Below are 9,817 nucleotides of genomic sequence, written 5' to 3'. Positions count from 1 at the left end.
AACATAACCCTTGTGGTTTAGTACTTGAAAATGGTCTCTTTATTGTATTATTAAAATATAGACTATACATTTAAATTCAAAGTTTCTTAGAGTAGAATATCTTTACACCTATGTCTCATTGATGCTTCAGTTTTATATTGTAAAACACATTTTAACCTTGTTTTGCAAAGAGTATCGCTTGTCTGTGAGGATTAAGTCACCTCTGGTCAAAAAAGTGATGAGTGTTAAACAAATATGATACTACAGTGGCATTTAAGAAAAAAACAACAACTACACATTATCCACATTAATCTATTTATTGATTGATAGTGCCTGTGTATGTCTAGAAAACAAACAGTATAAAATACAATCATAGATAAAGATATGAATGAAACCCTTTTTGAACCCCTATTAAATAAAAAATAAGATAAATATACATTGTCATAAAACTTTACAAGTGGCCTACAGAACATTTCTTAAAGTCACTGTAAAGAATAATTTCTGAATAAGTACTCTTTGTATGTTTTTCGTGTCTGTCTATGAATTACAATTTATGACAAAATAAAAACAAACGTCAAGAAGGTCAATATAAGGTTCACGTTCTATCATGACCTGTCTTTTAAAACCGCAACTCTGTTAAAACAGAATACAAATAATATATTGTGCACATACAATATATTTTAAAAACAAAATGAATTAACAATAAAATAAATCAAAAACATCAAAATGATCAAGTAATGGCTGTGACAATAAATTGAGGAAATTCTTCTGGTAGTTTTCACTAAAAATGAATAGAAGTCATGGTTTAGTTAAAACATGTTTTAGTGAGGCACAGTGTAGGCATGGATAGGCAGTAAAATAAAAAGGAGATTTGCCTGATTTCAGAACACTTCAGAATAAAATGGTTTCATTTCTACATTTCACATAATATAAAGACAAGTAAAAAAAAATAGACCCAGGAGATGAAAGAAATAATTAAGACAGGAAGATAATTAATCAATTCACTTATGACTGTGTACATAAATAAAGCACTTTTGGTTCCCATATTGCACAACTGTAAACACTTCAATATACAATATCATTCATTTCTGCCTGGCCTGTTGTGTGTCTTTGGCTCAACTGAAGATAAGACAAAAGGCACAGCGTGATACTTTGGATGATTCTTCATCGATTGCTATGCAAGGCCTCCATGGCACTGGCACTTCCTCAGCAATGTATTGGTCTGACTTCACATTTCTATTCAAAAAGAAGACATTGTATTGTATAGTCCCCACTTAATCAGTCACTCACGCACATAAAAAGCCCCCTATACTCATCTCATACACACACACACACACACACACACTCTCTCTCTCTCTCTCTCTCTCTCTCTCTCTCTCTCTCTCTCTCTCTCTCTCTCTCTCTCTCTCTCTCTCCAAAGAACAGTCAATTGCACAGAAAACTATTAACCTCCTTTCCTCCTCTGCTGTGCTTGAATTATTCCACAGTCACAGACTTGGCCAAGTTTCTGGGAAAGTCAACCTACAAACAAAACAGTTTGTTAGAGAAAATGCAATCTTATCATACAATATAAATCATAAACATTTTAATGTTTTTTGTCACATTAATAATTTAGGACACGTTAACGGCATAAAGAACACTTTTGTCTTTTAAACCATACTGTATCAATAAGCACAGATTAGGGTGGACAAAATAAGTTGAGGGTGACAGAAGATGACTTCTCACTAACCAGTGTTCTCATGATAGGAAACTCAGAAATGTAATGTCATTGCTGAATGTTATACTGCGTTAACAATGCCGACATGGTGCATTTCTAAACTGGTGACAGAGATGTATTCTTAGCTAAGGGTGAAAACATAATGAAACCAAACCTTGAGACATTTCCCATTGAAACTAGCTGCCTCACAGAAACATGTCGAGCTTTAGCAAGTACAGCTCGGTAAGCTGCTCTCCACACCCACTGTACAGTATGTTAATTATTAATAAACTGCAGGCAATAAATAGCCTCCCAGAGTCATGTGCTGTATGTAATCCAAATTCTAAACTAAACTCATGAATGTATGCTTTGACATTCAGAGTTATGAATGCTTGATGTCAGAAAACTGCATGTATCATAAGACTTAGCCTGCAGTACAAGATGCATGAAACAATATCCATTCGCAAATTGTAAGAACGCAAACATTCAAATAACAAATTCAACAAGCACAATATGTTTGAGTTTGTAATTCAAAATCAGAGTTCAGACAAAATAACACATAACTATTAAATTATTCATAAAATATATTTGAAATTGATGCTTGATTAATCACATGTGATTTCCCGAATTTTCAGAATGAAGACTGAATTCATGCTCATAAAAGTCAGTCGGGTAATGCATGTCTTTTGTTTTTTCATTAAGACTTAAGAAATATCTCTGTATTCTCTCGCTGTCTTTATATAAGGTTAGCATCATTACAAATAGCTTTAGATAAAAATTGTGTCCACTTCTTACGTCATATCCTCGCAGGACTGCCAAGTGGAAGGACAGTAGCTGCAGGGGGATGACACTGAGGATGCCCTGCAGACAGTCAACAACTTGTGGCAGCTCGATGGTCTGGTAGGCTTTCTGAGTAATCTCAGGGTCATCCTGGGAACAGATGATTATGGGCCGACCCTGACGGAGAGAGACACATGAGGAAGAGCATAAACATTAGTGAGTCAGTGGGTTAGTTTGTTTCTGATGTACAGTACGTGTTCCTCCGTAACCTACCGATCTGGCGGTGACTTGTTGCAGAGCGTTCTGGCACTTTGTGTAGCAGGCGTCTTTCATGATGATCATGATGACTGGCATGTCTTTGTCTATAAGGGCAAGAGGACCGTGCTTCAGCTCCCCGGCCAGGATTCCCTCAGAGTGCATGTAAGTGATCTCCTTAATTTTCTGCATTAAATAACGATACGAAGAGAACCAAGTCAGAAGATTATCTTAGATCATAACATCATAGCATTCAATCCTTAATTTCACAGATTGTTTCTATTTTTCTCTGATATTTTATGTCATTTTGTAGGTGGAGCTGCAGCAGTTTTTTTCTTCAGTTGACTCACCAGTGCCCCCTCTAGGCAGGTGGCGTAGTTGAAACCTCGGCCCATCACCAGAAGAGACCTTTGCTGATACATTTCGTTGGCAATGGCCTTGATCTTCTCATCCAGCGCCAACACCTTCTTTATCATCTCTAAGAGAGGAGAGTTGTGGAAGGATTTATAGAAAACACATGAAGTGAAAATCCCTTTACAACATTAATACAAACCGGTTCTGTTCATGACAAAAAAAACAAAAACACAACCCAACATCGTATCGAGACTGAAATGGCTTTGACATTTTTAAGCATGTTTTTGGACTGACCTGGTAACATCCTGAGGCTGTTGATGATCTCCAGTCTCCTCGTCTGCAGGGAGAGCCTGTCCTCGCTCATCATCAGAGAAAACATGACGAGGGACACAAACTGACTGGTGTAGGCCTGAATCACAAACACAAGAGACACTCATATAACCTGAAGCTGTGCTAGCCACTGTGGCAGCAAGGGCGTATCTGGCCAATAACACGGTTCTGTGTCATGCAGATTTTAAATTTAATCATCTTACAAAAAAAAAATAAAAAATGCAAAGTGGTGCGAATCTTGTAATAATTTACAGAAATGAAGTATCATTTTTTCATTATAACATTTTATAAATTAATGGGTTGTACATTTTGAACTTTACCTTGGTGCTAGCCACTCCTATCTCCGGCCCAGCGTTGATGTGGACTCCACAGTCTGTTTCTCTACAAATGGAGCTGCCGACAGTGTTTGTTATACCAACTGTCAGAGCACCGTGCTCCTTGCAATAGCGTAATGCCATCAAGGTGTCTGCTGTCTCGCCTGAGGACCCAAAGTAAATAAAAAAGTATATGCTTACAATGCAGAATTACAGCATATTAATAGGCTGGAGGCTAAAGAAGCAAGCCTCCAGCAGCAAGTTTCAAACAGGAACTGAAAGTGTCGTGAAAGATTACTGTATACTGTTTATGAGGTAGGACTGACAGTAAGTAAGCGCTCATTTTTTCACCTGATTGGCTTATGAAGAAGCAAACATCGTCTCTGAAAACGGGCGTGTTGCGATCAAGAAAGTCACTGGATAGCTCCACCATGACAGGCACTTCCGTCAGCTCCTCCAGGATCTGTCTTGTCTGCAAATAAGGGAAATCAACACAACCAGGTTCATCATTGTCATCGTCATCACTCACCATCCAATCAGCCATTTCAACATCCTTTTTGATGGTTAAACTTACAGCCACTGCAGCGTGGAAGCTTGTGCCACAGCCGATCATGATGAGCCGTCTGCAGCGTTTTATTTCCTTCAGGTGGTCCTTCAGCCCGCCGAGAAGCACTTCGGAAAAAGAGGACATTAACAACATTAGTTTAACCAGTATACTGTTGTTAAATTGTGTATGAATTGATCACTTTTGTTGTCTGATTGCTCTAATTATGTTCAACTCCATGCAAACAGATAAAAACACTCCAAAGGTAATGTATCCTTGATGACGCTCAGCTTATATTAATTATATTAATTGGAGGTGTTTAGCTGCTTTTTGTCATATATGTTCTTTATGTGAATTAGACTTTAAACATTCATATATTTATCTATAAGGCAGAGCAGGATGTAAGATCATAATCACCTGTGTTGGTGTCGAAACAGATTCGTCCTCTCATGGTGTTAAATATTGACTCAGGCTGCTCGAAGATCTCCTTCTGCATGAAGGCATCAAAGTTACCTGCACAGAGGAACATTTATATTGTATTTATATCAGATGTATTGTTCATCACATTTGTCACGTGTGGTAACATTCCTAGTGTCAACACCAAGGAAACTTTATAGAAGAAAACAGTGTGTGCTGAAACATAAAAATAATGATGATAAATACAAATTCAGTTGGCTCGACTGAAACAAGCTGATAACTACATGCTTTAAATATAGTTTCACTTTTTAAGCCAGCAGATGGCGCTCAAGTAAAGTCTATGAAATAAAATGATGTGTATTGTTACGTCTATTCAGTATGTTCAATGTACCTATTCAGTAGGATTTGTTTAATTTTAACAGAAATACTTCTTGGTGTACGGCCTTTATGCACCAGAAAACATTATCGGACCTTTCATAATTTGTTGCAGCTCCATCTGCAGTGTCTGGATTGCCCTCACTGGATCTTCTCCATGTTTCCTGTTGAGCCTGTGGATGGACAGTTTCCCATGGGTCACCACGGCAATGTCGTTGTCCTCCATGTACAGCACCTTTTTAGTGTGTTCAATGATGGCACTAAGGGCAGAGAACACATTAAATGAATGTATTCCTTAATAGATTATTCCTAATAGAGAAAGTAGACAGAGATAAGGGACGAGTATTTGACTATCATTTGATAGAAAAAAAAAATATATATATACACATATACACATATATGCATATATATGTATATATGTGTGTGTATATAGACACACACACACACACACACACACACACACACACATATATACATATATACATACATACAAAGTTGGTAGCTCACCTGGCATCAGAGGCAAAGTAATACTCTACTGGGCTGCCATCTCCCACAGAGTTGATGGAATCCGAGCGGTTACGGCTGTTCTTCTCATGGACTACAAGGGCAGGGGTCAGAGGTTAAGTGTTAGAGGTTGGACAGAGACTTTGGTACTAAAACAATCAAGATGTGCTCATCAATTGAATTCTTCCTTTAAACTTCCAGAGCTATGGGAGGAGAAATTGGGTTTGTAGAGTTGTTTCATTCTGATATTGTGGTTAGATGAGAAAATGTTTCAGATGAAAGATTTCAAACTGCAGCTACAACTAACAGACTATTTATAGCAGATTCTGACCGTCAATAAATAGTGGGCAAAGAGGAATTCCTGAAAGGGCAAAAGAGTCAGCAAGTTGCTATTTGGCAATTTTGCTCGGGTACTTTTTAAATGTAAATACATTAAAAGAAAAAAAAATGGATCAAGAGAGCTGAAAGGATTTTTTTGAACTACTAGAGAGGCACACCCTGCTTGAATCCTTCTTGGTCCCAAACCACCCAACTCTGTCTTGGACCTTGGACCTTTCAGACTTGAGAGCCATTATGAAAACCATAAATTTCTAAGTAAACAGATAAGACTGTGAAGACATAGACCTGCGTGCAGAAGATCTTGTTATTTCTAACAATAAAATTAATTTTAACATGACTATTTTATGGATTACAAGGGAAAATCTCTCCGTCTGTCTGTTTGGAAACTCAAGGATTCAAAACCACATTCTTAGCTAAAATTAGTTTCCTTAAAGGACCATTACCCATCTCAATCTCTGGCAAGACAAGTTGCTTTCCAATAACATTTTCCAACAGAATTATTGCATGACAAATAAAAGATCCAAAGAAAATCTCAAACTAGTTTTAAAGCGAGCCAGGAGCCACAATTGTAATAAGTCAATGCAGACTGGTTACAGTAAATCTGAGAAACCAATAGCTAGTAAACAGCACATCGTAATACGAGGAGGAAGTAAAGATATAAAATGCCACCTGGCCATGGTTCATTTTCTAAGGCCATTGTGGATGCATGATTGAATACCATTCTTGCACATAATACATGCAGGAATAAGTCGGTCAATTGGTTCCGTCTAACAACTCTACCTGTGTAGGAAAACCCTCATACCCTCCTCTCTGAGCCATGAATCTAAATTTCTGCCCAAAAAAGATGAATAAGTGCACTGGGTGACATTCTCTTTTATTATAACAAAGATGAGAACTGTATACGTTTATTTTGAGTCAATCCCACATTCACCATGCAGCTGCAGAAAATACTCACTAGACGGTATCACGGACTCAGAATAGTCTCCAACAAATATTTACCTCTGCTTGAGTCTGCTCAAATACACAGGGCCCAACTGTTTTTGGATTTATTTGAGTTGTTTCAAATTGAAAGTACATATACATGAGCCCTTATCAGGTTTGGCAAGTTGAGTAGGAATGAATTGGTGTGGCAGAGAGACTTTATGGGGTTAGGGAAGTCTGAAAAGGGTTCAGAGACGGATTAATGCAATACCCGTTTGGGCTTTTGTCTACATAACCCTTTTTAAAATGTGTTTGAAATGGATACAAATGTACTATCATGTGATTATCAGTAGGAAAAACATTATATTACATACTCTAATAAGCCATCAAATGTGTAATACGCACACCCCGTCAGATGTACAAATCCTACATAACCTACATACAATTCTGCAGGCTTTGTGTATGCTGCTATAGGTTGTGTGTACCTGCAGTGTGTCTCTGTGTGGGTGTGCATGTAGGCAAAGATTTGGACTGCAGTGTAAGTGGATAATGGCAGACAGAGCAAGGAACAGAGCTGCAGGAACAGAGCTCACCACTGTTGTACTGGACTGGGATGTTTTCGGTCAGCAGCTCCTGCTCACTTCGCACACCAATGAGCAACGGACTTCCCCTCCTGCCGGGATAAGAATGAACCAAACAGGGAGTAAGAGAGACAGAAAGGGATTAGGCTTTGTAGAAACACCACGCAGTCAGACACACACACACTCTCACGAGGTGCTTTGTAAGAGATGTTCAGTTAACTTTTTGTTATTACAAAAAAAATCTATGGCACTGCATGTTATAATCCTTTGTGTTTCCTCCATATATTCATTTTTTTGCCAGTGTCAAATAAAAGGCAGCCTTTGTTCATTATTTTAGCCTTCGCTTCACATTTTAAACAGTCTGGTGGTGATGCTAGACCTACGCTTAGACATCCTTGCACTTTATGCCTATCTCTTCTAAATGTTGAAATCTTCCTAACATCCCTCCAGGATTAGTTTACAGTTCCTGGATGGAGTTGCTGCTTTCTTATTGGCTACACAAACCACGAGGCCTTCTTCCATTGGCTGTTGATCTGGAGAAGGTGTAGACGTGTCAGGTGAGGGATGAAGGTGTATTTAACATTTAGATGAAGCCTTTACACACCTAACTTGTGACCAAAGTGCAAACAGACAAAACCACTTCATGGTCTTATTATGACATCGACTATTGAGAAAAGACATCCAAAAGGCCTCTCCTTAATATGTTCTCTGTCTGGATCCCTTTTTTCTCCCTGCTTCAAATTTCTATGGGGCTCGGCTACACTGACTAAAGACTGCTGTTTTTTTTAAAGGGTGTGGGGAGCTTGAATAAGGAGACTAGCAAACATGTTCTCACTATCCAATATAATATTTACCCTGTGGGAAGGACAGAAGGGAAGCAAAGGGATGTAAGAAAACTATGGAGTAAGTAGGTGAAAGACAGGGTGGTGGAGAGGACAAGAATAAAGGGACAATGGACTGGGAGAGGGTAAAAGAACGAGAAGTAAAAGTGCTGCAGGGAGGTTGATCCAAGACGAGAAAGGGTGAGCGGTGACTCCCACCAGTGGATAATTACAAACATTCCTCCAACTACAGAGACAATGCTGACTGTTCAACAATAACCACCAAATTACAAAGCAAAAACAATGCATTTTACTTCAAGCAGTTACAGTTTTCCTCAGAAACTACAACTCACTAGAGGAAAATAGGCGGCCAAAACCTCCTGACTTTGGCTGCAGGTGTTCAAAGAAGCTGGCTGAACCTTGCCAACACTGAAAACACCAGGTCACCTGTTTGCATAAACCATGAAGAACAGCAGACTTATCTCTCTCAATTTAAATGCCCTCTCCCCCTCTCTCTATCTCCCTTCCAACTCCTGGCTCACCATGCGTGAAACACTAGAAATTAAAAATCAAATGATGAGTAGCGATTTACGAGGAGTGTTACTGGAAATGAAAAGAGGAAACTCTGGACGCTCTCCATTAATGAGTCACATAGAAGCCGGAGTGTGGCCAGCAGCCCAGAGGCCAGAGGCACAGGAGGGAGAGGGGGAACCTGGGCTCAACCTCTGCTCTGTGCCCTGCTCTGCCCCAGTCTTGAAATGCAGAAGGCACCGACAAATGCTGGCAGACCTCAGACACACTCACTCACAAACCTGAATAAAACATTAGCACTGCAAATCCTTGTTCTTTAAAGCAAATCACAGAGTCCCAACAAGTCACAAGTAATGAATGTAAGCTAAGATAAGCCACAATGACTAAATGTGAGGAGTCTCCTCAAATCATAGTTGTTATTGCTTCATAGGAGTAACAACAGGGGTGACTCATCTCCAGTGTGTCTGGATCTCGGCACATATACAGGACAGAAATGTGAAGTGAAATGTCAATGCAAGAGAGAGGGAGGGAGAGAGAGAGAGGGAGAAAGTGAGAGAGAGAGAGAGAGAGAGAGAGAGAGAGAGAGAGAGAGAGAGAGAGAGAGAGAGAGAGAGAGAGAGAGAGAGAGAGAGAGAGAGAGAGAGAGAGAGAGAGAGAAGTGTGTGTGTTTATGAGTGTGTATTTTTTACTAACCTGGTGGCCACAGCCTCTCCAGGGAAATGACGACTTTTAAACACCAGAGCGAAGGCCCCCTCCTGACACAGAAAGAGGCAGAGGAAGCACTGAGTTTAGTCCAACTTGATGAAAGACTGAAGCAAACAACAGTTTTATTCTGGCCTGCTGGGGTCTTGAAGTTGTGGTGGGGGTGTGGGTTAGTGTTGCGAAGTAGCGCAGTAGATTTTGTGTGTGTGTGTGTGTGTGTGTGTGTGTCTGTGTGTGTGTCTGTGTGTGTGTCTGTGTGTGTGTCTGTGTGGGGTGGTGGAATAAGACTTGTATTGTACCAACATGAGTTATATTTCGAAAGCACTGAATGCAATGCTGACAGTGGTGGTTAGTCGCTGTGTGTGTGTTTATGT

General features: G+C 39.5%; 1 protein-coding gene across 3 annotated transcripts in view; it reads right to left on the bottom strand.

Annotated features, from left to right (window-relative positions):
* Positions 1-275: 275 nt before the first annotated feature.
* Positions 276-9,817, bottom strand: part of gfpt2 (glutamine-fructose-6-phosphate transaminase 2) — a 30,176-nt gene continuing 20,634 nt past the window's right edge. For 2 of the 3 annotated variants that reach the window (XM_079352665.1, XM_079352663.1), the window contains 13 exons: positions 9,435-9,496; positions 7,402-7,481; positions 5,552-5,642; positions 5,141-5,304; positions 4,670-4,765; positions 4,283-4,380; positions 4,060-4,180; positions 3,715-3,872; positions 3,359-3,473; positions 3,061-3,188; positions 2,729-2,896; positions 2,471-2,632; positions 276-1,500 (listed from right to left, as the gene is read on the bottom strand). In XM_079352665.1, coding sequence (XP_079208791.1) covers positions 1,456-1,500; positions 2,471-2,632; positions 2,729-2,896; positions 3,061-3,188; positions 3,359-3,473; positions 3,715-3,872; positions 4,060-4,180; positions 4,283-4,380; positions 4,670-4,765; positions 5,141-5,304; positions 5,552-5,642; positions 7,402-7,481; positions 9,435-9,496 — 1,488 coding nt within the window. In that variant the 3' untranslated portion in view covers positions 276-1,455. The remainder of the gene's footprint in view (positions 1,501-2,470; positions 2,633-2,728; positions 2,897-3,060; positions 3,189-3,358; positions 3,474-3,714; positions 3,873-4,059; positions 4,181-4,282; positions 4,381-4,669; positions 4,766-5,140; positions 5,305-5,551; positions 5,643-7,401; positions 7,482-9,434; positions 9,497-9,817) is intronic. The other variant, XM_079352664.1, reaches the window with a different exon arrangement.

Source organism: Symphodus melops (genome assembly GCF_947650265.1).
Source record: "Symphodus melops genome assembly, chromosome: 9".
Classification (NCBI taxonomy): Eukaryota; Metazoa; Chordata; class Actinopteri; order Labriformes; family Labridae; genus Symphodus; species Symphodus melops.
The sequence above is the reverse complement of the archived record's forward strand: the minus strand, read 5'-3'. Positions and strand labels throughout refer to the sequence as shown.